This window comes from Ornithorhynchus anatinus, chromosome 1 (genome assembly GCF_004115215.2).
Source record: "Ornithorhynchus anatinus isolate Pmale09 chromosome 1, mOrnAna1.pri.v4, whole genome shotgun sequence".
Taxonomy (NCBI): Eukaryota; Metazoa; Chordata; class Mammalia; order Monotremata; family Ornithorhynchidae; genus Ornithorhynchus; species Ornithorhynchus anatinus.
The window spans coordinates 41,500,398-41,526,578 of NC_041728.1; the positions used below are offsets into that span (position 1 = coordinate 41,500,398).

At 46.2% G+C, this 26,181-nt stretch overlaps 1 protein-coding gene across 1 annotated transcript in view; it reads left to right on the plus strand.

The window, feature by feature from the left end:
* NRXN3 (neurexin 3) overlaps nucleotides 1-26,181 on the plus strand; it is a 1,784,727-nt gene that overhangs the window by 60,741 nt on the left and 1,697,805 nt on the right. Inside the window, 1 exon segment of the mRNA XM_029059196.2 lies at nucleotides 7,100-8,548. Within this exon segment, the coding sequence (XP_028915029.1) occupies nucleotides 7,852-8,548 (697 nt within the window). The 5' untranslated portion in view covers nucleotides 7,100-7,851.

The window sequence follows — 26,181 nt, forward strand, 5'->3', positions numbered from 1 at the left end:
ATAGAGAAGTAGTGTTGGGTGGAGAGAGAGAAGAAGCTTGGAGACCTTGTGGCAGTGGTTCCTGAGGAGTGGCTGGATTGAAAATGAGCCAGGAAAGGGACAGTTAGCGAGAAGGCGAAGGCAGTAGGGGTAGATTACATGGTCCAGAAGGAGGTTAGGCTTGATTTTCACCTCTTACTACAGGGTGGGAACAGAGTGTTCTGAATAACTTTTTCCTTGCCTGCTAAAAATGAAATCCATTTTGGGTGGAGGGAGGTATGGAAGACTTAATCAGTGCAGCACAAAGCAACAGTCATTAACATGTATGGAAGACTTTAAGAGGGGGAATCCAAGGTCAGCAATGGAAGACATGGAATTCTCTGGGGAAAAAGCTACTTATGAGATTATTATGGCGTTTATTATGGTATTTGCTAAGCATTTACTATATGCCAAGCACTGTTCTAAGCGCTGGGGTGGATGCAAATTAATCAGGTTGGACACAGTCCCCTTCCCACATGGGGCTCACAGTCTAAGTAAAAAGGAGTAGGTTTTAATCCCCATTTTACAGATGAGGTAACTGAGGCAGAGAGAAGTTATACAGCAGGCATGTGGCAGAGCTGGGTTTAGAACCCAGGACCTCTGACTCCCATGCCCGTGCCCTTTCCACTGGGCTACAGAGCTCCTCAGCCCTTAGAACAGTGCTTGACACATAGTAAATGCTTAACAAATGCTTAACAAATACCATAATTATCATTTGTAAAGCATTTGTTATGTTTTAAAGTGCTGGGGCTGGTACAGTACATCAGATCAAATACAGTCTCTGGCCTTCAGAGGGCTCACCTGAGGAAGAGGGATGACCGGTAATGAATCCCCATTTTACAGATGGGGAAACTGAGGTCCAGAGAAGTGAAGTGCCTTGATTGTGGCCACCCAGGAGACAAATGGCAGAGCCCGGATTAGAACCTGGGTGGTCTGACTCCTGGGCCCTTGCTCTTTTCACTAGGCCACGCTGCTTCCCAGTATCAGGGCGCAAAGGTATTGCAGAAAAGGACTGCAGTGAGTGGGAAGGGCAGAGATGGACAGTCAAGGTGTGGGGGAGGCAAGAGCACTAGGAGAGGAGAGGAAGGCTCCGTGCCATGAAGGCAGCAGACACTCTCCCTCCCACCCTTTGCCAGTGAATGCTGCTGCTATTCTCTTTGCTTTAAGGAACATCAAGCGTGTGACTCACACCCCATGAGCCTTAGAGAGAGGAGGAAAGAGAGCAGGCTGGAGTGGGAGGAACAGGGGAAGGCTGAGAGAGCTGTGGCCACTCTGGAGGTTAAGCAACCTGCATGTCAGAGTTGTGTGCCATGTCTTGGGTACAGCAGGATTGTAAGCCATTTGCAAAGATGTTAACCCCGCCTGAAAAGTGTGCCTCTTGGTTAATTATGGAAATTAGCTGGCAATTAGATAATGTCACTCACTCCCTCTTGCTTGGTACCCACACAACAGATAAGCATGTGTTTGCCCCTCCTGTAAGGGTGGTGTCTCTCTGCTGAGATCCTCAGACTTAAGAGGCTTCTTCCTCTGCTATCCTGTGTGTGTGTGTGCGCACGCGCGTGCGTGTATAGTTCTGAGTCATATGCCGTGAAGGTGGGATGCTTAGAGCTTGGTCTCTCCAACTCCCACAGCCCTATGGCTGAGTGTGGACTGTGGAAATGCTGCAGGTGGGTGAGTTTCCTGGATGGAAAAGCAGATTTGAGGCACAGGATGCTTTTAACATGCTTTTGCCTCTGCCATTTTATGAACTTGGTGTTGTGGTGGGACCTTTTGGTGGGAGGGTTTAGAAAATTTTGGGAATTGAACAGAAAAGAGAGTATTAATCAAAGAGAACATCTCCTCACAGAGGGAATTTGATAAAAGTCTTCAACGTAGCCGTTTTGAGATCAAATCCTTCTTTGGATTATCCAGGGAAGTGAGACTCAGTGAAGTCTGCTCTCCAGCCTGGACGTTGTGCAGAGTCTGACAAAAGTTTGTGTCTTAGGCCTCAATCAGTCAGTCAGTCAATGGTGTTGGAGTGCTGACTTTGTGCAGAGCACTGTACTAACCACAGTCTAACAGAGACATGAGAAGAAAGGAGATTGAGCATCAGTAGAGGTGTGTTGGGTGCCCAAGGCAACCAGTAGTTGGGGAATATGGAGTGGAGAAGAGTAGTGCAGAAGGAAGGGGATGATAGAAGGAAGGACTTAGACTGTAAGCTCCTTGTGGGCAAGGAACACGTCTACCAACTCTGTTACATCAATACTCTCGCAAGTGCTTAGTTCAGTGCTTTGTACACAGTAAGTGCTCAAGACTGAATTAACTGAGAAGCAGTTGCAGGTGAGTACCTGCTACAAATTCAGTACTGTTCTGCCTATTCCAAGTTCCTTAATTCTGGAGTTACCACCTGTCTCCACCTTTCTGTGCACTGAGTTTTCCCTTCTTCAAGGTTTTAAGGGAAGGGATGCTCTGACATTATAGATGGAAGAAGTACGAAGGATCAGCAGGGGACTGTTTGGAGAAGATTTTCAGCTAGGAGACAGTCATGAGCTTCACAAGCTTGTCCCTTCAACAGACAAGGCTCCTTGCAGGATTGGGATATAGGGTTTCCTGATTCTTTCCAATTGGACAGCCTGCTTTTCCCCGCTTCCACCTCTCCGTTCTACTCCACTAGTCTTGATTAGCATCTTTCTGATGGTCTGGTGAAAAGAGGACAAGTCTGTGAGTCATTCATTCATTCCATCATATTTACTGCTCTCTTACTATGTGCAGAGCTCCAAACTAAATGCTTGGGAGAGTACAATACAACAATAAACAGACACATTTCCTGCCCACAGTGAGCCTACAGTCTAGAGCTGGGGAGACAGACATCAGTGCACATAAATAAATTAGAGATATTTACATAAGTGCTGTGAAGCTGGGAGAGGGGAATAACAAAGGGAGCAAGTCAGGGCAATGCAGAAGGGAGTGGGAAAAGAGGAAAGGAGGGCCTTAGTCTGAGAAGGTCTCCTGGAGGAGATGTGCCTTTAATAAGGCTTTGAAGCAGGAGAGAGTAATTGTCTGTTGAATTTGAGGAGGGAGGGCATTCCAGGCCAGAGGCAGGATGTGGGCTAGGTGTCGGTGAGTACCGGGAAGATAGATGAGATCAAGGCACAGTGAGAAGACTAGCACTAGAGGAGCAAAGTATATGGGCTGGGTTGTAGAAAGAAAGAAGCAAGATGAAGTAAGAGAGGGCAAGGTGGTAGAATGCTTTAAAGCCAACGGTGAGGAGTTTGTTTGATGCGGAAGTGGATGGGCAACCACTGGAATCTTTTGAGGAGTTGGGTGACATGTCCTGAACATTTTTATAGAAAAATGATCTGGGGAGCAGAGTGAAGTGTGGACTGGAGTGAGCAAAAAAAGGAGACTGGTAGGCCAGCAAGGAAGCTGATGCAGTAATCCAGGTCAGTTAGGATGAGTGACTGTATTAATGTGGTAGCAGTTTGGATGGAGCGGAAAGGGCAGATTTTACCAATGCTGTGAAGGTGGGACTGACAAGATTTTAGTGATGAATACGTGTGTTGAATGAGAGAGGGAAGCCGAGGATAGTGCCCAAGGTCACTCAGAAGATAAGTGGCAGAGCCAGGATTAGAATCCAGGTCCTCTGACTCCCAGCCCTGTGCTCTTTCCAGTAGGCCCCTATTGCTGTTGGGAAAGTGGGTTGGAGAGGGATTGTGGCATCTATTTGATCACTTGTTGGAAAATAGAGAAAACAGCCATCAGTTTGAATTGGTCTAACCAAGAGGGGAGACACAGTCCACACTGCCGGAGGTTGGTGGTTGGGTGGGGAGGGTCAAAGGTTGCTGGGGAGTTGCTGGGTACCCCATTCCAACCACTAACCCCAAAACTGATTTCTTCCTTCAAGTCCTTTCCACTTCAGTTAATGAATAATTCCTATTAACTGTGTAGGCAATGAAGTCAATGCAGGGGAGAGATGTTAGTTGGATCCTTACTGGTCATGAGCTGGCTTAGTTCACCTGCAGCTTTGAAGTTGTCCTACAAAGAAAGGGGAGAATGAGAGTGTGAATGACCAATTCCTTAGCTAGGCAAATGTAGGTTGGCACCAAGATCTAGACCGCAGCCTTCCTGGACTCATTTTGGTCCTTCCATTTAACTCCAGCTCCTTGTGACTCACTTTTGCCCATCTTTCAGTGCTCTCCTCTGGCCCACCAGGAGATAAGCTCAAGGAAAATCAATCATGGCAGCATCATTAAACTTCCCTAGCCCCCTGGGTGCGCACATTGCAGGCTCACTTACACATACGGTGATCTTGCTACTCCCAGCTCATCAATAATTCCAGGCGTGGGACAGTACTCGCTTTGCTTATTCTCTCTCTGACATATGCTCCCTGTCTCTGCCTCAGTCTCTCCCTTTCTCTCTCTCCTTCTCGCTCTCTCCCTCTGTCTTTCTCTGCCTCACTCTCTCTCCCTCTTTGTGCCTCATTCTCTTCCTCTGCCTCACTTTCTTTTTCTCTCTGCCTTTTTCTCAGCTTCACTCATCTCTGCTTTGCTCTTTCTTTTTCTGCCTCTCTCTTTCTCTCTCTTGCCTTGCTCTTTCTCTCTTTACCTCTTTATTTCTGCCTTGCTCTCTTTTCTCTCTGCCTCACTTCCCTTTCTCTCTCTGCTTCTCATTCTTTCTCTCTCTCTCTCATTTTTTTCTATGCCCCAGTCTCCTTCTAAGCTGCTCTTTTCTCTCTCTCTCTGCCTCATTCTTTTTGTCTTGCTTTCTCTCTGCCTCACTTTCTCTCTTTCTCTCTCCCTCACTCTCTCTCTGCCTTGCACTCTCTCCATCTCATTCCCCCTGCCTTGCTCTTTCTCTCTGCCTTGTATTCTTTCTATCTCACTCTCTGCCTCATTCTTTTTGTCTTGCTTTCTCTCTGCCTCACTTTCTCTCTTTCTCTCTCCCTCACTCTCTCTCTGCCTTGCACTCTCTCCATCTCATTCCCCCTGCCTTGCTCTTTCTCTCTGCCTTGCATTCTTTCTATCTCACTCTCTGCCTCACTCTCTCTGCTTCACTCTCTCAGCCTCACTCTCTTTCCCTCTGCCTCTCTCTCTCATTCTCTACCTCTCTCTTTCTCTCTCTGCCTTACCCTTTTTCTTTCCCTCTACCTCACTCTCTGTGCCTCACTCTTTCTTTTTCTCTGCCTTGCTCTTTCTCTCTGCTTCACTCTTTCTTGCTCTCTCTGGTTCACTCTTTTTCTACCTCACTCTCACTCTTTCTCTTTTTAATTCACTCTCTCTCTCTCTGTCTCATTCTTTCACTCTGTCTCACTCTTTGCCACACTCTTTTCTCACTTTCTTTCATGGCTTCACTGTTCTTTCTTTTTGCCTCTCTCTTTCTGTCTTGCTGTTTCTCTCTGACTTGCTCTTTCTCTCTCTGCCTCACTTTTTCTCTCTCTGCCTCTTTCCCTCTTTATCTCTGCCTCACTCTGTGCATCACTCTTTCTCTGCCTCACTCTCTCTTCATCAGTATTTCTGTCTCTCTCTCTCTGGTTCATTCTCTCTGCCTTGCTCTGTCTCTGCCTCACTCTTTATCTCTGCCTCACTTTCTCTTTGATTCATGCTTTCTGCCTCTCTGCCTCACTCTCTTCCTGCCTCACTCTTTCTCCCTGACTCACTTTCTCTCTGCCTCACTCTTTCTCAGTGCCTCAATTTCTTTCTGCCTAACTCTTCTTTGCTCTGTCTCACTTTCTCTGCCTCACTCTCTCCACCTTACTCTTTCTTTCTCTTTGCCTCACATATTCTCTGCCTCACTCTTTCTGTCTCACTCATTTTCTGTTTCACTCTTTCTTGTCTGCCTCATTCTTCCTCTCTCTTTCTGCCTCTCTCTGCCACATTTTCTCTCTGCCTCTCTCTCTGCCTGTCTCTCTCTTTCCATTCAAAAATGGCCTTTTCTAGGTCCTCTGTGTAGGAGAGTGCCAGGGGAAGAGGAGAGCAGGGCATGTAGCCTTGTTGCTGGCTGTGCGGCTTGGTGTAGCAAGCCTGCATTTCCCCCATTGGCTGTATGGATCTTACCATTCGGCCAGCTCCCGTCTTCTACCTTCAGACCATGGACCACTGGCCTCATCCTCCCTGGTAGAGCTGTGACTTTTCACCTCCCCTCTCATCCCTGCTGGTTCTGATTTCAATTTATTTTCTTTGTGTATTTTTGACAAGTCTCCATCATCTCCCCATGCCTCTAATTCATCATTTATCAGCAGGAATGATAATGCTGCCTTTCGTGGCTCCATGGTGCAGAGAAAGGTAAATTAGTAATTTCTCTGAAAAGAACTTAATGAACTGGGAGAGGAATCCTAAATTCTTCAACAGTTGTATTCACCCACTCACTCATCAACATTTCTCTCCAGTGAGCACTGAGTATTTTCCAGATGAGATCAAAAAATGAATGGTATTTATTGAGCACTTATTGTGTGCAGAGCATAGTACTAAGCACTTGGGAGAGTATAATGCAACAGTTTGTAGTGATGTTCCTTGCCATCAGTGAGCTTACAGTTTATAGCTTACAATCTAAGACATTATTAGTCTTCAAAACACCTCCCTGAACTAGGCAGGAAATTATTAGTTTTGTCTTACCTCATTTTACAAATGGAGAAACTGAGCACAGAGAGGTTAAGGGGCTTGCTGAAGGTCACCCAGGAAGTCAAAGAGCTTCAATTACCTGGGGGCTAGGCTCTACCCTTGTCCTGAATTCTGTGGTTGTGGGGAAGAAGTAGGATAGGAAGCAGTCTGGTGTACTGGACAGAGCATTGGTCTGGGAGTCATAGGCCCTGTGTTCTCATCCCAGCTCTTTGGGCAAGTCACTTAATTTCTTAACAACTTCCTGTGCCTCGGTTCCCTCATCTGCAAAATGGGGATTCAATGCCTGTTTGCCCTCCTACTTAGACGGTGAGTCCCATGTGGGACCTAGTATGTTGTATCTACCCTAATGCTTAGTTCAATGTTTGGCCCATAATAAACACTTGACATACTACAATTATTATAGGAGACAGTGCCCTTCTGGCACACATCACTGGCTTCTCTCTCACTCTTTTTTTCTTTTTTCATTTCTCTCACTGTGTCTCCAGGCTCTGCGGGTCTTTGTCTGGAGCCTTAGATTCCCTTGGAGCAGTGGGGGCGAGTGATGAGCTGGATCTCTTTGGGTTCATCATGAAGTCTGGTTCTACTTGTGCTGTTCCAAGGGTCATGAGCTGCCTGCATCATCTGCTTGACTCAGTCCTCCTTCGCCTGCCCTCCCAGCTCTAGGAGACAGGACTACCGGATTGATCCCTGTGTTTTTCTGCCCTTCACCCGGCTCGCCTCACTGTGCCACCACTCCAGCATCTTCTGCTGGACTGGGGCCTTTGTGGCCCTTTGGGGAAGGGCCCCTGCCTAAAGCATCCCCAAGGCATATGCTCTTCTGGAATAAAAGCCTCTGGATCCTCTTGGATATCTGAGATCTTTTCTTGGAGAAGTGGTATCTTTCCTGGCTGGATTCCTGAGTTGGCTACACCTGCTCTCCTCCTCCTCCTCCTCTGCTGTTTCTGCTACTGCTTCTTCGACCTCCAGTTGGGTTTATTGGCCAGAGCTTTGGATTCCAGCATTCCCTGCTCTCTCCTTGGCCTCTTTCTATTCTGTGTATCCCCTGTGGCTCTTACCCAGCCTCCATCACTCTCTCCTCACTCCTCTCTCTCTGTCTTCCTCTCTCCACCACCATCCTCCCCCTTTCTGTCCCCCCATCCCTTCCTGTCACTCAGTACGAAGACCCCACTTGCTTGCACTGCCCTCCCATTTCCTCCCCCCCCACCTGCCTGGTCTCTCCCCAGGAGCAGCTGCAGCAATGGCCTTCACCCTTCCTTCGGTTTGCTTCACCCTACTGCTGAGCTCCTTGGTGGGGTCATGCCTGGGGCTGGAGTTCTCGGGCCTCCCGAACCAGTGGGCACGCTTCCTACGCTGGGATGCCAGCACCCGCGGAGACCTGAGCTTCCAGTTGAAGACCAATGTCTCAGCCGGATTACTGATCTACCTGGATGACGGGGGTGTGTGTGACTTCCTGTGCCTCTCCCTGGTGGATGGGCGGGTCCAGCTCCGGTTCAGCATGGACTGCGCTGAGACAGCAGTACTGACCGACAAGCGGGTCGACGACGGCGACTGGCACTTCCTGAGGGTGAGCCGTGACCGCCTGCGGACCGTGTTGGCCCTGGACGGTCAGGCCCGGCCCGGGGAGGTGCGCCCCCAGAGGCCCTACATGAATGTGGTCAGCGACCTGTTCGTTGGTGGGGTCCCTGCAGACGTGCGCCCTTCTGCCCTGACCCTCGATGGGGTGCAGGCTGAGCCTGCCTTCCGGGGATTTATCCTGGACCTCAAGTATGGGAACTCAGAGCCGCGTCTCCTGGGCAGCCGGGGGGCCGAGTTGCAAGCTGAGGACCCCTGCTCCCGGAGCCCCTGCGAGAATGGGGGGACCTGCTTTCTCTTGGAAGGCCAGCCCACCTGCGACTGCTCAGCCACTGGCTATGGTGGCAAGTTCTGCTCTGAAGGTAAGACTCCTGCCTGCTTGCTTACTCCCCTCAGGTTGGAGGGACCCCTACCCAGGAAAACAGGCCAGGTCCCAGGCAGCATCTGGGCCATGTGCTGTCTTGCAGGGTTCACCAGAAGGCAGGGGTACAGGCTATCCTGAGGCACTGGGACCCTCAGTTTCCCTCTGGATCCATGCACAGAGGCTTCTGTCAGGTCTCCGGGCTCATGGCCCAATTCACTTAGTGGTAGTCTAGTCTTACCTCCATTCCACTGCTCCAGTCCCCTTTCCATCACTGCCCTGCTTGGTTGACTCCTCCTGGTGCAGTATCTAGGGATGACCAGCCCTCCTCCTTACTTCCTTTGCACCCTGGGCCTGGGCCTGATGAAACCCAGCTGGGTGGAACCCACACCTTTTCTCGAGAGAGAAACACCTGTGAGGTCCGAGAAGGGAAATGCCAATTTTTACCCCCAAATCCAGGGAAGGGGTTGGGTCTTAAAACTCACACTGGGGTCTGAGGTTGGAGAAGAGGACTATCTGGCTGAAGTGCAGGAATCCTGCCTCTCCCTTCTGGCTGGGGAAGAGGGGACAGCCCTGCTCAAATGAACCAAGTGGAGATCAGTTTTTGTGCTGGGGTTTGGCGGGCCTTGGACTCAACACTGCTGTGTCAGCCATTTGATATTCCATGTCCAAGGCATTGTGCTACTGCTTTGGAGGGTCCTGGTCTCGCAGGCACCACAGATTAGCCCCTAAAATTCCAAGCAGGGAGTTAAAAAGTCTCTCCTCCAAGGAGTCCTAGTTCAGTTTCCTCTATTGGTAAAAAGAGGCCTCTTGCCACACCCCTAAGCTGCTCTTGGCAGAGCCCGTGACCCGACAAGAGTCAACCCAGTGGTTTGTTTGGGTCTGACCCTCGTCTCTGGGACTTTCTGAATGCAGAGTCTACTGCAGACCTCCCGCCCCCCCAACTCTCTCCCTCAGCTGTGTAGGGGGCTTGGAGTCCATTCTCTTTGACCCCTACTTGGATTTTGGGTTTGCCTGTCCTCTCTCTCTCCTCAGGGAGGGAAAGCTGGGCAGGTGCAGATAGGCTTGCTGGAAAATTAATTCTCTAACAAAGTGTCAGAAGGAGCCCACAATATTTGTAAAGCCCAGGGACTCTGCCAACACCCTGCTGAACTCCTGAAGTAGACACCTGAAGTTCAGGTGAAGACCTGAAGATGCTCTCATATCAGACACCAAACGCCCATTGGTGAGATTCTGATTGTTATCCCAGGCCTGTGGAAAGTAGCCTTTTTGAATCTAAGTGTCCTAAACCCTATGGTGTTGGATCTGTAGCAACAAACCATGGTGACTCAGCCTCGTGCCTCTAGCAGATTGGCTTTGACCATTTTCTGGGAAGATGGATCAGGAACCTGTCACACATCGCTGAACTCTCCATGGAGACTTGGGGAAAAGATGGTTTATGGGGAACAGGGGCAGTGAGGGGAGAGGAGGGAAGGAGTTGGGGGAGGGAGGAAGATCAAGAGATGTTTCCCTTGTTTTTTTGGAGGAACTCCTTTTGGTTTCCAATGCTCGGAGTGGTGCTTAATTTTGCTGCCACATTTTCTGGGGATAGTGGACTGAGGAAAGGAAGGACTAAGAGGGACCAGCTGTGCTTTTTATATGGGTGTCCATGAAGTATTCATTGAGCTGGGCTCCGATGTTTCAGGACTCTGACCAATTGTAACCCACTCATTAACTTTGAACCTGCTGACCCTATAGGTGGAAATTTAGCTTTTGCAGTTTTTCCAATTGCCTGACCCCACAGCTACCCTGGGAGAAGGCAACAGGGCAATTTTTTTTATCATTTTGCTCTATAAACTCCAGTCTGAAAGGTGTGACTTGGACTAGTGGAAGAAGAGCCCAGGTGAGCCAATGTGCTCTGGTCCTGTTTATTGGTTGAGAGCGCCTCGTTCTGGGGGATCCTGAAGTCAAACCCCTGATGGTTCCTTACTTAGCCCAACACATCCAAATTTCAGGTTCCAAACCAAGGTGGTAAATATAGTCTGATGGGTGTGGGAATGGGAGACTGCTTAATTTTAACCCTATCCTGTGTCTGAAATAATTTCAACTATCTTTGACTGTTCTGAGATTTCTCTTCCCGAAGCCTCAGATAGTGGAGCCTGAAGCCTTGACTCCGGGGAACACTTCCTTCCCAGGCTGGGAATGTTCGCGAATGCGGTAACTTTCTAGTTGTCCCTGATTGTGTGTTTGTGTTTAAAGAAATTCATGTCCTCTGAACAGGTTTGGATCAGCCGTCTCCTGAGACAGAGCAAGGAGACACTCTTTCAGAATATTTATACCATTTGCCTTGCTGCCTCTTCTTTTTGTTGTTTTTCAGTCATTGGCAGACTTTGTTTGGAGCAGGTGGGGCCTGAACAATCTTTCTTTAATTTTTTTAATAGCCAAATGCAATAAGTATATTTCACTAACTGGTTCTTTTGAAAAGGTTCAGGCCATTGTGCGGTAATTGATTGATACCTACCTGTGTGTGCAGATGGCAAGACCACAGCACAACTCTCTCCTGCTGTTGAATAAATAAAAAGAGTGGAGCCCACGCCCTAGCAAAACTTGGTTAGAGGGAAATCTGAAGGGAGACTGCGGGACAGAGACACGGACTCAAGGAGATCCATTAATGACGGCACATTTGAGGCCAAGCTTCAGAAAGTCTTGAAACCTATCTGTTCTCTTGACCACTAGAAAGAGTATGACGGAGGGTAAAGATTCCACGTTTGAGATGCAGAAAATAGGACAGCTGCTAAAAGCCAAACATGCTGTTTAAAGTTAAGTAGATGGGTTAAGGGAAAGCCTGCCCCTTTCCCCAAATGTAATGGAGTCAGGCAGTCAGTTCGGGAGGCATCAATTTTCCTAAATAGCATGTGTCACAGAGTCAAAATGAAGGTATCTATTCCTCAGTCCTTGGTAATTTACCAAATCTCTGGCTTCTTTGTTGATGGCACCTTACATCTCGCATTTGTGGGACCCCTCTGGGAGTTAAGATGCCGGCAGAGGCTTGGAGCATTAAGGGGTGACTTGGTTAAACCAATGTCAACAACAGAAAGGGATAAGTGGCTGAGAAGGTGTGAGAGTTTCATTGGCTTCCGGTGACTGTAGTTCTTGATATCGGGGACCTGTGTACTCTATGGCACCACCCTCCAGCCTAAGGTATGTGATTGTCCCATCCCATACTTGTCTATCGATCTCAGGTGGCTCTGTGCTTCCAGACGTCTTCCATGCAAGGAGCATTAGCAGAAGGCCAAGTGAGGCTGGCTGATCTCTTTTGGAACATGAGCAAAGCACCTGCCTGATGCTGGATGAACCTAGAGAAAGGCCTGGCCTCTTTTCAGGGAATATACAACTTAAATAAGAAAAACAAGGGGATGTGTGCTTGGGTTAGGGGCCCTTCCCCATGTAAGACATAATGGGCACCTTGGCTCAAGGATGTTGGAATCAACAAAATGTTCCCATACTTGTGACTAGAAGAGTCAAGGGAGTTTTGGAGTCCCCCTTTGTTTTGCCGTGGAATGGAACAATCTGTACTAGTGCAGGTTTGTCCTCTTATATGTAGCAGCCTGACTGCCCGCAAGTATCCCAGTCAAACTGCTGCTTGTGGAAAGGACAATGATTAGAAAAGAATTCAACCTGTACCGATGAATAATTGCCACTCCAAGGTGGGGGAAGACCCCAGGTTTTCACCTTTGAATTCTCATCTAAAAATGGGGCAGTTGCAGTCTTCCAACTCGATGGACTCAGACCAAATTCTCCCTTGGCTATTAATTGCTTTGAAATGGGTTCAATACTTGCATGCTTTTTTTAGCATCTTTTTTTAGGAATGTGGATGGATCGTTTATCAATACTGATGGTTATGTTGAATTGGTTCAATGCTGTAATGTGTAAATTTCAACTCTCATGGCATGAAAATGTCCAGTTAAAGACCCTCAGTGGGGCAAGGCAATGATGATTTCAGAATAAATGTGTATCACTATTCGTATATCTCAATAAGTGGTACATATTTGTTTATATGCCTATATATATATTCTGTGCATCTACAGGTCTCGCTGTTTAACCTAGCCAACAACATGGGAATAATGTAATGCTTTGTTAAAAAGTTGGTGGACTTAATTGGGAAACCCTTCCTTTAGAGGAAAGAGAGACTATTTGAGCTTGCCCCAAATCTGCTCTGAATAAACTAGAGCAGGGAGCATAGAGCAAGAATTTGTGCCAGTTGGCCAATCAGGCTTTCATATGTTGCTGCGCTATAGAGGAGCTGGTGGGTGATTGGGTTATAAAGGTAGAAAAGCAGGATTGGCGTGGGCACTAACTGGGCACGATTTCATTACTATGGAACATGGACTAAATGTTCACGGAGTCAATCCTGTACAGAAGCTAGGAAAGAAGGCACAACCCTGCCAACTCCAAGCCTTTTGTGCCCTGCTGTGTGTGTTTGTGTGCATATTCACATGCACTCTCTCTCTCTCTCTCTCTCTCTCTGTCTCTCTCTCTCTCTCTCTCACTTGGGTCATTCTCCCCCCCAGCTCCCAACTATTTGAAAACACTCATCTAATTGCAGCTGATGTTTTCTAATCTGTCCAAATCCAAACTGCCTCAGTCAGAGGAAAGGAGGAAGAAGGAGTTAATGGATCTGTGGTTCAAAAATAGTCCCCCCTGACCCCTGTTCAGGTCTCCTGAGTGGAGGGGAGCCAAGGAGTGTCCAGATCTGGGTGAAGGTTGTTGGGGTTGGTGGTGGGGGAGCGTTTACCAAAAACACCCTCATAAAGAACTGAGGTTGCTTCGCCTCACTGGATTCTTGCTATTGATCAAAATCCCCCACTCCCCCTCCTCAGTGGTCCTGCCCATCGAGCCAGTCAGCAGGGGCTGTTTCTAAACAGAGCCTGAATAGGGGTTTGATTGCCCCTCTTTCTCCCTGTCTCTTTCTTGATTATGGCAGGAGATTTCCTGGATAGTCTATATGCTAAATGACAGAGCTGCAGCCTGCCACTTGCTCTAATTATCACACTCTTAACTGCAGAGGGAACTGAAATTTTTTTTCCCCTTTCATAACATCCCTGCTTCCTTTAAAGAGACAAACCCCTTTCTCCTTCTGATGGCTCTAAGGCCAGCTGCCTGGGCTTGCCACTTAGCCATAGTGAGAAGGGGAGGAAACAGAAGCCTTTAGCAGAGGACTCTACTCTGTAGGGTTGAGTGCTGGATGTGTGTGTTGGGGGGAGGGCAGGGAGGATGGGTAGTGGGGGGAAGATGGATTTTACCAGGTGCCTGAGAGTGGCCTCCCTCCTTGGCTTGTGTGTTTTGCATTTGCATTTTGTAATCAGAAACCACAGGAGCCTAGAGCTGGGGGTAATTTGCTGAGGTTCCTATCTCCCTTTCCCAGGCTGCCCCTGAATGGATTGTTTTGAGTTCATCAACTGACATGTAAATCAGCTGTGGTTATACTACTTTCCCAAGGGGGATGGGGGAGAGAAGACCCCTCTGGCTTTGCTTTAGAGCACTGCTGGAGTAAGCTTTCCCTTCCTCTGCCCTGCCCACCTCCTCTCTCATCATACTTCTTTATCTTCCCATCATTGGCCCTTGCCTCCCTATTGCAGGAAGCACAACATCACAACTTTCAATGGTCTCACAAATACCTCCTGGCTTGTGAAAAACACACTTCCCCCTCTAGACTGTAAGCTCCTTGTGGGCAGGGAACCTGTCTACCAACTCTGTGATATTGAACTCTCCCAAGCGCTTAAAATGGTGCTCTTCACACAAGAGCTCAAATACGATTGATTGGGGAATACAAATAATCCTTCCCATCTAGGGTCAGCCTCGTAATTAGGGAATTTTTGGCACGCTGGTTCCTTTACCAGGTCCTTGAAGCCTCTTAGCAGAGAAGAAGGGAAGAGGATGTGGATTGAGGGGAAAGTCCAAAGCTGAGGGAGATGCCTTGATTGGAACTGGAATTAAACTGCTGTTTTTCTCCAGCTGAGGGGACAGCCCTTTCCCCAGAGTGGGCTAATAATGATGCTGTTATCCTGAGTGAAAGCATCGGGTGTCTTGATGTGAGTTTCTTTGGGTTCCAAAGCTTGGGCTTCTCTAGAACTTGGATTTTGCACATTGCTTGGAGTCTCTAGTGAAGGTTTTAATAATCAATCATCACTTGTATTTTTTTATCGCTTGCTACATGCAGAGCTCTGTATTAAACTCTTGGGAGAGTACAATAGAGTCGGTAGAAATGTTCCCTGCCAACAATGAATTTACAGTCTAGAGGTCTGTTATTTATTAGGGAGGAAGGGCCAACTCCCCGGCTTGGATTGGTATTAAGTTGCCAGTGTTTTAGCAAGAAATCAATCCATCATATTTATTGAGTGCTTACCATGTGCTGAGCACTACACTTAACACTTGGGACAGAATGATATAACAAATACAGCTGATTTAGTTGACATGTTCCCTGCCTGCAGTGAGCTTACAGTCTAGAGGGAGTTTAGCGTGTAGAGGATGGTTTAGTGCTGATTGGAACCCAAAACATATCTAAAAAAAATTAAATGAAAAAACTTTACCATTCATCCAAAATAGTGCTTTGCACCCAGTAAACATCACTATTATTAAACATCCCTACTATTACTATCAGTAAGTGATATTGACTGAGTGCTTACTATGTGCAGAATACTGTACTAAGCACTAACTACAACCACACTACCACCTTTAACTTGCTGTAATCTAGATCACAAAATGTAACATCTTTGCTCACCAAGAAGGTGGATATAGCCATGAGCAAACATGTCTCCCTCTCCCTTCCTTCCCTCAATGACCACACCAACTCTCATTTCCTGAACGCCTTAGGGACAAACCCCCTTGGTTGTTTCCTGGTTCAGGATTGCAGATGAGGTACCTCTTTTCCCTACAGGATACAGTGGGGGAGGTTTGGGGGATTCCTGGACCTGAACTGTGGTATCCAGGGCAGTGTGAGAGCTCACAAGAAGGATGAGGAGAAATGCGACACCACTTTCCCATATTCCATAGCATTGGCGGACAGAAGGCTCACCTGGAATTGCTTCTCCCAGCCTGGCAAATCTCCAGTTCATCGGGTAAACACATGGTACCTGGACTAAAGTGATACTGCCAGTCTTGCCTTTCATCCTATTAACAGAGAACAGAACTCTTTCACTCCATTATTTTTTGATCTGTCTCACTTTTCTCCCTTCCCCCAGCAGTGAATTGCAAACAAGCTTGTGCTGTCTGAGACAGCAGTGTGGATTCCGGGTGGATGTGTGTTCCTCTTCCCAAATCCTTCATCACAGACACAATGACACAAATTGGGAATCTGCTTCCGTAGCAGTGAGGAAGAGGGGTGGATTATAAGAGGAGGAGAAGGGTAAACATACTGCATTCAGTCACATATTTGCCTCCAAGCCCCCCTCTGCCCCACAATTTTGAGAAGTAAATAAGATTACATTTGTAAGCCATGACAGTGGTAGGTTCTGGGTAGGAAGAGAAGAACTCTGGTGGATACAGGCTTGCAAACTCCAGGACAGTTAGAACAGGGTCCAGTTGTAGACTCATGGAGATGAACAAACTACTGAGAGAGTGCCTGTACTACTTGCTTAGTTGTGGACAATGAGACTGCATTCATGGAGTGCCTGTTGTACGCAATAGAAGTAAGAGACGTTACCTCAAGTACCTTTTTAATTTTTCCTTCTCCCCTCCCCTCCTTTTCTGTTATTTTCTTCTTCTCTTGTTCTCTCCTACTCCCCTTATTGCTAAAATGAAAGACCTCCCACTTAGGCCCACCCGTGTTTTGCAAAGTTATGCAAAAGTGGGGCAATTATGTGAGTGAATCTGGTACTTTACAAATTTTTTTTTCAGTAGATTCCAACAGCTCTTTTAAACTCTCTCAAATGAGGAAAAATTCTAATCTTCCTTACATTATGATTTTAGAAGCTAACAATCAAGTGTCTAAGTATGAGAGATATTTTGAAACAACAACTAATAACACTCTAATGGATTGTGTACCTTTTGAGGGCTCGGTCCCTGTTTCCCTCATCGTTTATAACTTACCATACTGTAGATTCAGTAAATCCCATTGATGATTTGATTTTTTACCATTTAGATTTCATTGTGCTAAAGAAGGTGAGACAAGGTTGCCAGGCTTCTGTTCTTGCTTTTAGTTTTTCCATCATCTCACTATCACCAAGTTCCCATAAGAGGTGTGGGTGGAGGAGGGGGTGGCCGGGGTAGGAGATTCATGTCCCTACCTATCTATTATTGCATTGGGCTGGGATAAAATCTTACTTTATGCTTCAATTTCAAACTGTACCGGAAAGATAGGATCTTTTGCTCATTGGAAGGAGTGGAGATGAGGAAGCCTATTTGTTGAATTGAATTGACTTGAATGACAATTGGCCATAATCCCTCATATAGCAGGGAGGTGGTTTACTACTTGCTTAGTTGTGGAAAATATTTCATAATCCTCAATTTTTCTTGTCCCTGGTATCATCTTAAGGGTGAAGCACAACTCTGAATTTTTCTGAAGTTCTCCATTAGCCTCCTTCCCCATCCAATCCCCTGAAGATCTGCAGACTTGTGGCTTGCTTTCTGGATTTTGGTGCATTTCTGAACAGGCGTTTAAAAGCCCCCCAAGGGCTTGGGTTCCAGCAGTTCCAAGTCCTTGTAAACTTGGGGCAGAGGAGGAGGCTGGCATCAGACACTTAAACAGTTGGTGCATTTCATAGCTCAGTGGTATTTACAATGAAATTCAATATCTTCTCTAGATAAGTTTAGAAACGTATTGCCTGTATTCCTGGGAGGATATAAAAAATGGAAGGAGAATGCATGGCTTATTTACTTAATAAATTGCTTTTTTAAAGAAGTACAACACTTGTGAGGAGGAAAGAGGGAGAAAGCCAAGATGAAATCACTTGCCTGTGACCCAAACAAGAGACAGGAGGATGGAAAGATTGGAGAGTTGCCAGATGCTCACTGATGCTCTTCTTGTCCTCCTGGGCTCTTTCCTCTTTCAGAGGGATCTTGGGGCCTATGTGGGTATTGGTAGGAGAGGGGTGTCAAGGTTGGGGAGGGGAAGGGAGGGCACCCAGGCTTTAGGGACAAAGCTTTGAAACCAGTGGGCCCAAGAGAGCTCCAGAACAGGCTTCTGGCTACCATGGAGGACTGCATAGGACAAGACTCCATGCCTCTCTCTGGTTTTTGAGATGTAATTCCCATATGAATTGGTAATGAGAAAGGCTTTAAATACGCGCTGTAATCCACCCTGAGGAAATGCAAGGTCTGCTACCTCCACTGATTCCTGATGAGAAGCAGCATGGGCACAGAGAAGTTAAGTGACTTGCCCACGGTCACACAGCTGACAAGTGGCAGAGCCGGGATTTGAACCCATGACCACTGACTCCCAAGCCCGGGCTCTTTCCACTAAGCCACGCTGCTTCTCGTGATGTGGCATGAGTCTCAGGGTGTGGGTTTGTGGATGGCCATTGCTGGCCACCCTGGTCCCAGAGAGTTTGGGTGAGGGTCAGTGCAGAGAGGGGGATTGGCAGCTGGCTACCTCTGTTCTCTATTGGCCCTGGAAAAGTGTGGATTTTAGCCTGAAGGCCTGTGGACTAATGACTGAATTCCCTCTGGTTTAGCCCAATCCTATTGGCAATACTAGCAGGTAAACTTATTGGAATAGATATGCAAGATTGGAATTCTGCTGTCAGATAATGCCCATGTAACTCTAATACTTCAACAGAAAGTGGGCAGACCTGCTACCCCTGGGCCTCCAGCAAAAGAATTTGGCTCACTATCCATCAAGCTTTCTGACACTGTGTGTGTTCCGGTGACCTATTGAAATGAGCAACAAGGCTTACTTTAACATGCCTCTAGCTTGCTCACTTATAACTCACTTTTTGGGAGCATTCCCCGTTCAATTGGAAAAAGTGATCCTCCAATAGGATCCTGCCCAAGACAGTGGCGCTGTTAGATGCTGCTATTTTCATGATCACCAACCAATGGTATTTACTGAGCACTTACTGTGTGTAGAGCATTGTACTATGTGCTTGGGAGAGTACAGTATAACAGAGTTGGTAGACATGTTCCCTACCCACAATCAGTTTACAGTCTAGAAGATGGTCTCACGAGGACCGGGAAGGGTTTTGAGCTGGGTGCTCCACTGAAAAAAGGTCTTGCTTTCTGAGCCGTGTTGGTGCCATCCATCAGCCCTAGGTTTATTTCTGCTTCTTTGGGATGCCCCCACCGCCTCGGAAATGAACTCACTCCTGAGCACCCGTGATGGCATCGGGAATCCAGCTGTGTTGATTATTGAATTGCAGTCATCAGAAAGGTACATAATTGCAAGAGAAAAAAATGCATGGGTTATCTTGGGTTATGATTAGTTTTTTATTTTTAAATTTTGCTCCCCCCATACCCCTACTAACATTAGTCACTCTACGCTGGAACCTGTATAAATACTACTATTACTACTATTATTAATAATAATACTAACTAGGCTGGAGTCTGAATAGTAATAATAGTACTAATGATAATATTAATGACAGTATAATAATAATAATGATAGTACCTTTTTAGTGGTATTTAAGTGCTTACTATGTGCCAGGCACTGTACTAAGTGCTGGGGTAGATACAGGCTAATCAGATTGGACACAGTCCATGTCCCGCATGGGACTCACAGTCTTAATCCCCATTGTACCATATACCATATACCACAAATAATGTAATTATTATTGTAAAGATGAGGAAACTGAGGCACAGAGAAGATAAGTGACTTGCCCAAGGATACCGGCAAGAGGCTAGCCCTTCTGACTCCCGGATCTGTGATGTATCCACTAGGCCACACTGCTTCTTTTGTCCTGCCTGGCCTTCTCCACTCACCTCAACCGAAGGGCAGCCTTGTCCTTGGAGTCACTTAAGTGCCTTTTGGGGCATGTTCGGCCGGGCTGTGGAAACAAGGCACTACATCCCGGGCAGTTGGTTTAGAGCCCAGAAGGGAGAGCTAAAAGAGGTTAGAGGCCACACTGAGTCCTGGCCACCCAATTCTTCCTCCGTAGGGCCCTAGCTGGTACACTTCCCGACCTCTACCACCTTCCTAACCCCCCAACCTCCTCCAGCCTTTCCTGGGACCCAAGCCAGTGGCTCCCAGAGGGAAGAGGACAGAGGACTAGAGCATGAAGGCCGCCAGCTGTAGGACAGCAGTGGGGTAACTCAGATCAAGTTGGTTGTCACCCAGGGCCACAGGCAGGAAGGCCTGGCCTCCAAGCTGCAGAAAGCCCTTGTGCAGCTTCCGGGCCAAGAAGTTGAACTTGGCATAGTAGTAATTAATAACTGTGGTGTTTGTTAAGCACTTACTATGCTCTTGGCATTGTACTATGCACTGGGATGGATATGAGCAAATTAGACAGAATCTCTGTCCCACATGGGACTCACAGTCTTAATTCCATTTTACAGATGAGGAAACTGAGGCACCGAGAAGTTATGTAGCAGGTCATACAGGAGAAAGGTGGCAGAGCCAGGATTAGAAGCAGCATGGCCTAGTGGAAACAGTACGAGCTTGGGAGTCACTGGACCTAGGTTCTAATCCCAGCTCTGTCACTTAGCCATTGTATGACCTTGGGAAAATCACTTAACTTCTCAGTGCCTCAGTTACTTCATTGTAAAATGTGTATTAAATCCTTCTCCCTCTTATTTAGAATGTGAGCTCGATGTGGGTCAGGGACTGTATCTGACCTGAATATCTTTTTCTACCTCAATGCTTAGGGTAGTGCCTGGAACCAACCATCATTTAAAAAAAAAATGGATCCCAGTTTCTCTGACTCCCCGCTGCTTTATGGCTCACTGGGAAGTTTATCCACTAGCCCCAGCCCCACAGCACTTAGTTTTCAGCCCCACAGCAATTATGTATATATCTGTAATTTTATTTATTTATATTAACATCTGTCTCCCACTCTAGAATGTAAGCTCGTGGTGAGCAGGGAATATGTCTGTTACATTGTTATACTGTACTCTCCTAAGGGCTTAGTACAGTGTTCTATACACAATAACTGCTCAATAAATCTGATTGACTGACTGACCGACAGACTGACTAATTCTGGTGCCCAGCATGTTCTCTGCCTAGTAGCATGGCCTTCAAGGAGCCCTCAGGAACTCAGAGGCTTTAATTTCCAGCTGTGTGTTCACATTTCATTTATCCAGATTAATCAGACCAATTCCCTTAGCCTGATATATCTGTGTAATTTAGGCCCAAGTGTATTTTGAGTCCCTGGTGGTGGATAATTTGTAGAGGCAGACCTAAGTTATAGAGAAGGAGAATATCCCCTATGGGGAAGGAAAGAAGTGGGAGTTCATCAGGACTGCACTGTCCTCTAGACTGTAAGCTTGTTGACAACAGGGAACTTGTCTACCAACTCTGTTGTATTTTACAGTCCAAAGGGCTTAATTCAGTGCTGTCACACAGTATTATTAAGCACTCAATAAATGCCACTGATTCAATGACTCTTGATCCAGTGAAGACTGCTTCTTTTTCGAGGAAGCCCAGGTGGGTCCATCTCCTGGGGTTGCCAGGGTAGGAACTAGGCATTTTAGCATCCCTCTCAAGAACAGAAACCACTAGCAGAATATTTTCATAATGTCAAGAATTTCAGTGACTGGGTCATTTTCCTGGTCCTTCAGCTTTGGGCCACCGATGGCCATTCCATGGCACTCTCCTAGCTCTGGTTCTTGGTGCAGTTGGGATAATGAAAACTCCTCCTTCCTCCCCCACTCGCTTTTCATCCTCTCCTCCTGCTGCTTTTACCCCATTTCCTCCCTTCCATTATGGGGCTTTCCTAGATCCATTAAATTAATAGGATCATGCCTGTCTACTCTGAATGGTGATCACATATATCAGACTCCAGTTATTTTACTGACAGCTGTAGGTTGAAGATATTTTTGGTCTGTTTTTATGATTTTAAAAAATAATAATAATAATGTCGGTATTTGTTAAGCACTTACTATGTGCAGAGCACTGTTCTAAGTGGTAGTAGATTCAGGGTAATCAGGTTGTCCCACATGAGGCTCACAGTCTTAATCCCCATTTTACAGATGAGGTAACTGAGGCACAGAGAAGTTAAGTGACTTGCCCAAGGTCACACAGTGACAAGTGGCAGTGCCGGAATTCAAACCCATGATCTCTGACTCCCAAGCCCGGGCTCTTTCCACTGAGCCATGCTGCTAAACATCTTCCCTCACTTTTAAAGCAACTTTGATAATAATTTTAAGGCTGAATTTGACCAAATAATAATAATTATGGTATTTGTTAAGTGCTTATTATGTGCCAAGCACTGTTCTAAGCACTGAGCACTGTTCTAAGTGCTGAATTATCAGGAGCATCCAAGGTAGTCACTTAACTTCTTTGTGTCTGTTACCTCATCTCTAAAATAGGGTTTAAATTCTCCTCCCTCTAATTTCTACTGTGAGTCTCAAGCATGGCCGGGGCTATGTCTAACCTGATTATCTTGTATCTACCTCAGCATTTAGTACAGTGCTTGCACATGGTAAGCACTTAACTACCATAACAAACAAATTTAAAAAATAACAACAAAACTCTTCCCCTTTCACAGATTTTTTGAGAAATGGCAATTCAATCAATTGTATTTATTGAGTGCTTAATATACGCAGAGTACTGTACTAAGTGCTTGGGAGAGTACACTATAACAATATAGCAGACACATTCCCTGCCCACAACAAGGTTACATCTAAATCCTGTTGACCAATTGGCCCTAAGCTGAAGGTAACTGGATTCCAGTTGTGGGAGCCTTGCTATTTGCAGCTTCTGACTGTGAGTTTTAAATGTGGCATGAACTCAAACTGTTGGGTGGGTTTATTTCAGTATAGAATATATAATTAGAGGCCACATTTTAATGTGTCTCTTGGCTTATCTCGGCTTTCACATCATTAATGTGTGTTGCAACTGCTCAGCTGTGTTTCATGATTCCTGTTTTGAAGGGTGTGAGGAGACACCCTAACAGAGCCAAAAAGACATGAAAACTGAGAGTGCATTTTGTTTCTTTTACTAGCCCTTGGGCATCCAAAGATGTATATGTGGAGCAGATTTTGTATTTGTCGGTAGAATCAGACACGGAAAAATGTACAGATGTGTATGGGCTGATGTGCTTTTCTCCTTCCCTAGAAGTGGAACATAATCAGCAGTTAATTGTTTATGGCATAGGATCATTATACAAGTTTCTTAAGGAAGTTCTAAGGAAAGAGAGATGAGGAAGCAGATTAAAAATAAAACAGTGCCAGTCACTGCAAACATAAAGTATGACTACACAATAAGGAGGAATCTTTTTGTGTGCACAATATGACTGGAATTGTGGGTCTCGTATTGCACTTTTTAGCAACATTTACATGCAAAGGTGAACTTCAGTCAGTGGTGTCTTCAAATACGAAGGTCAACTATGTAAATTTTATATTACACGCATAGCATAAAAGTGGGTTTTGCTGTATACTAATATGAACATCCAAATTCATATACAACTTGTACACCTACTGTGGCTTGATCCATGTGACTTGGTTGAAAACTGGAAAAGATTTTCTTTTTCCTTCGCTATAGGCTCCTGATTCCACATCGCAGAATGTGGGGTGGGACACTGATGCAAGCAGGTGAGCCAGAGGTATTTATCAGTCAAGGGTAATAATCGTACACTTGGTGTATGCAGAGCACTGAACTAAGTGCTTGGGAAAGAACAATAGAGTTGGTAGACATGATTCCTTCCTGCAAGGAGTTTACAGTCTCCAGGGGGAGACAGACAGACATAAAAGATTGAAATGCCTGAAATGTTGAGAAGCACCATGGCCTAGTGGATAGAGCACAGGCCTGGGAGTCAGAGGATTTAGGTCCTAATCCTGGCTCTGCCACTTGTTTGCTTGTGACCTTGGGCAAGTCACTTCACTTCTCTGGACCTAAATTACCCATATGTCAAATGGGGATTAAGACTGAGCCCCATTTGGGACATGGTCGGTGTCCAACCAGATTATCTTGCATCTACCGCAGTGCTTAGTTCAGTACCTGGCAATAGTAAGCACTTAACAAATATTTTTTTTTTTAAATGTTGTATTGTCCTGACTCCTTGACTTTCGAGGAGGGGCTCATTTTACTGGTTAAGACCCTTGCTGTCAGGAGACATTCCTTGACCTTGAATCCAAATTAGATTTCTCAATTTCCATTTGCCCTACAACTTTTTGACCTTCCTTCTGACTGCAGGCCTTGAGGTCATTCTTCACCCTCTGGGAGTTGCCCGGGTCCTTTCCTGTGGAAGTTTGGGCTTCAGAGGTGACTGTGTTGACGTGACTGATTCCAGCTTCCAGGCTTTCTATCCTGAGCACTGTAGCACATAGGGCAAGTGAACTGCAGGGCTGACCTGCCAAGATTGTTTCGGAGGTTTTAGAACCTCGTGGGGCCTTTGGTGCCATTTAGAAACCTCTTTCAAATGGAAAAGTTATAGAATAAATTGATTAACCTTTTTCAGGACAAGTTACATCTGAAGACATCTGGTTTAGCTTGCTAAATTTTGTTCCGAGATGGGTTTATTAGTTCCGTTCTGTTTGAAACTATCTTCCTTGGCAGCAATTTACTGATGAGGTAGGGAAGTCCACATTTAGCAAAATGTCCTTTCCCCCATGTTGATAAAGGTTTTCTTATTTTTGAACTAAATGTTAATATTGACTCTGCAAACAGCCAACTCAAACAACTCAGCTCTGTGAGGCATTTGCCTAATATAGCATTTCCTTTGACGTATGGCTGTTATTTTAATAGGGTAACCTTTTGTCAGTCAACAGTATTCATTGAAAACACTCTCAGTGTGTTTCTTGATGTTTATTTTACTACTAATAATAATAATGATTGTATTTGGTAAGCACTTACTATGTGCCAGGCACTGTTCTAAGTGTGGGAGTAGATACAAGATAATTGGGTAGGACACAGTCCCTGTCCCACACATGGCTCACAGTCTTAATCCCCATTTTATAGATAAGGGAACTGAAGCACAGAGAAGTGAAGTGACTTGCCTGGGGTCACACAGAAGACAAGTGGTGGAGTCAGGATTAGAATCCCTGACCTTCTGACTCCCAGACCCGTGCTTTATCCACTAGACCATGTCATTTCTGGCACGGGGGAACCATAGTGATAGGACTACCGAAGGATGTCCCAAATGGGAAGGATATTCAGTGATTTCGGGATTCTGTCCTACCAATAGAACTGTGGGGGATAAGAGGAAGGGAACAGTGTTTCAGAAAACCCAGGGCTCTGTTTCATACTAGGCCTAGGTCAATAGCCCTGAATGTGTTTCTCTCCCACTCTAACCATTAACATAAGCTTTTAGGTCCTTTTCACCTTGCCATCATAACTGGCACCAACCAAAGTAGACTTTGATGGATTTCACAAGTAATAACACTGATAATTGTGGTATTTAAGCTCATACTATGAGTCGAACACTGTACTGAGCTCTGGGGTAGACACAAGATAATCAGGTTGGACATAGTTCTTGTCCCACATAGGGCTCATTGGCTAAATAGGAGGGAGAGCAGGAATTGTATCCCCCTTTTCAGATTAGGAAACTGAAGCACAGGGAGGGGAAGTGACTTGCTTAAGATCACACAGCAGGCAGGTGCGAAGCAGCATGACCTAGAGGATAAAACACAGGTCTGGGAGCCAGAGATCCTGGGTTCTAGTCCAGGCTCTGTCACTTGCTTGTTATGTTATTTTGGGGAAATCACTAACTTCTCAGTTTCCTCAACTGCAGAATGGGAATTCAATACCTGTTTTCCCTCCTATTTAGACTGTGAGCCCACTGTTAGACAAGGACTGTATCTAGCCTGATTAACTTGTATCTACTCCAGCACTTATAATAGTGCTTGACACTAAGTAAGTGATTAACCAGAAAAGCCATGTGGCCTAGTGGAAAGAGTGTGAACCTGGGAGTCAGAGGACCTTGTGTTCTAATCCTACTCTACTATATGTCAACTGTGTGACCTTGACTTCTCTGTGTCTGTTATCTCATCCGTTACCTCTAATTCCCAGGCCTGTGCTCTTTTATTAATGGTATATAAGTGGTTACTCTGCGCCAGGTACTGTGCTAAACACTGGGGTAGATACAAGCTAAGCAGGTTAGCTTGTCCCACTTCGAACTCAGTCTTAATCCCCATTTTACAGATGAGGTAACTGAGGCACCTGGGGAAGGGTGAAGGGGCCATCTCTGCAATTGGGTATGGGGAAGGCACACATGGTGAACACATCCCCCTTGCTCCCCTTAGTTTCTGCCTCAACATCCAGCCCTGGAGCCACTACTCAGCTCTGCTTAAATCCCCAAACCACCATGTGCTAGCCATCTCCTCCACCCAACCTCCCATCTTGCCAATCAGGATGCACTATACCATTCTGCTGAGCTGAGAAATGATTCTGATTGCACTTTCAGCCATCATACAAATATGGAAGCAGTATGGCTTAGTGGACAGAGCATGGGCTTGGGAGTTAGAAGACCTAGGTCCTAATTCCAGGTCCACCACTTGTCTGTGCCTCATTTCCCTCATCTGTAAAAGGGGGCTAAGACTGTGAGCCCCATGTGCGACTTGGACTGT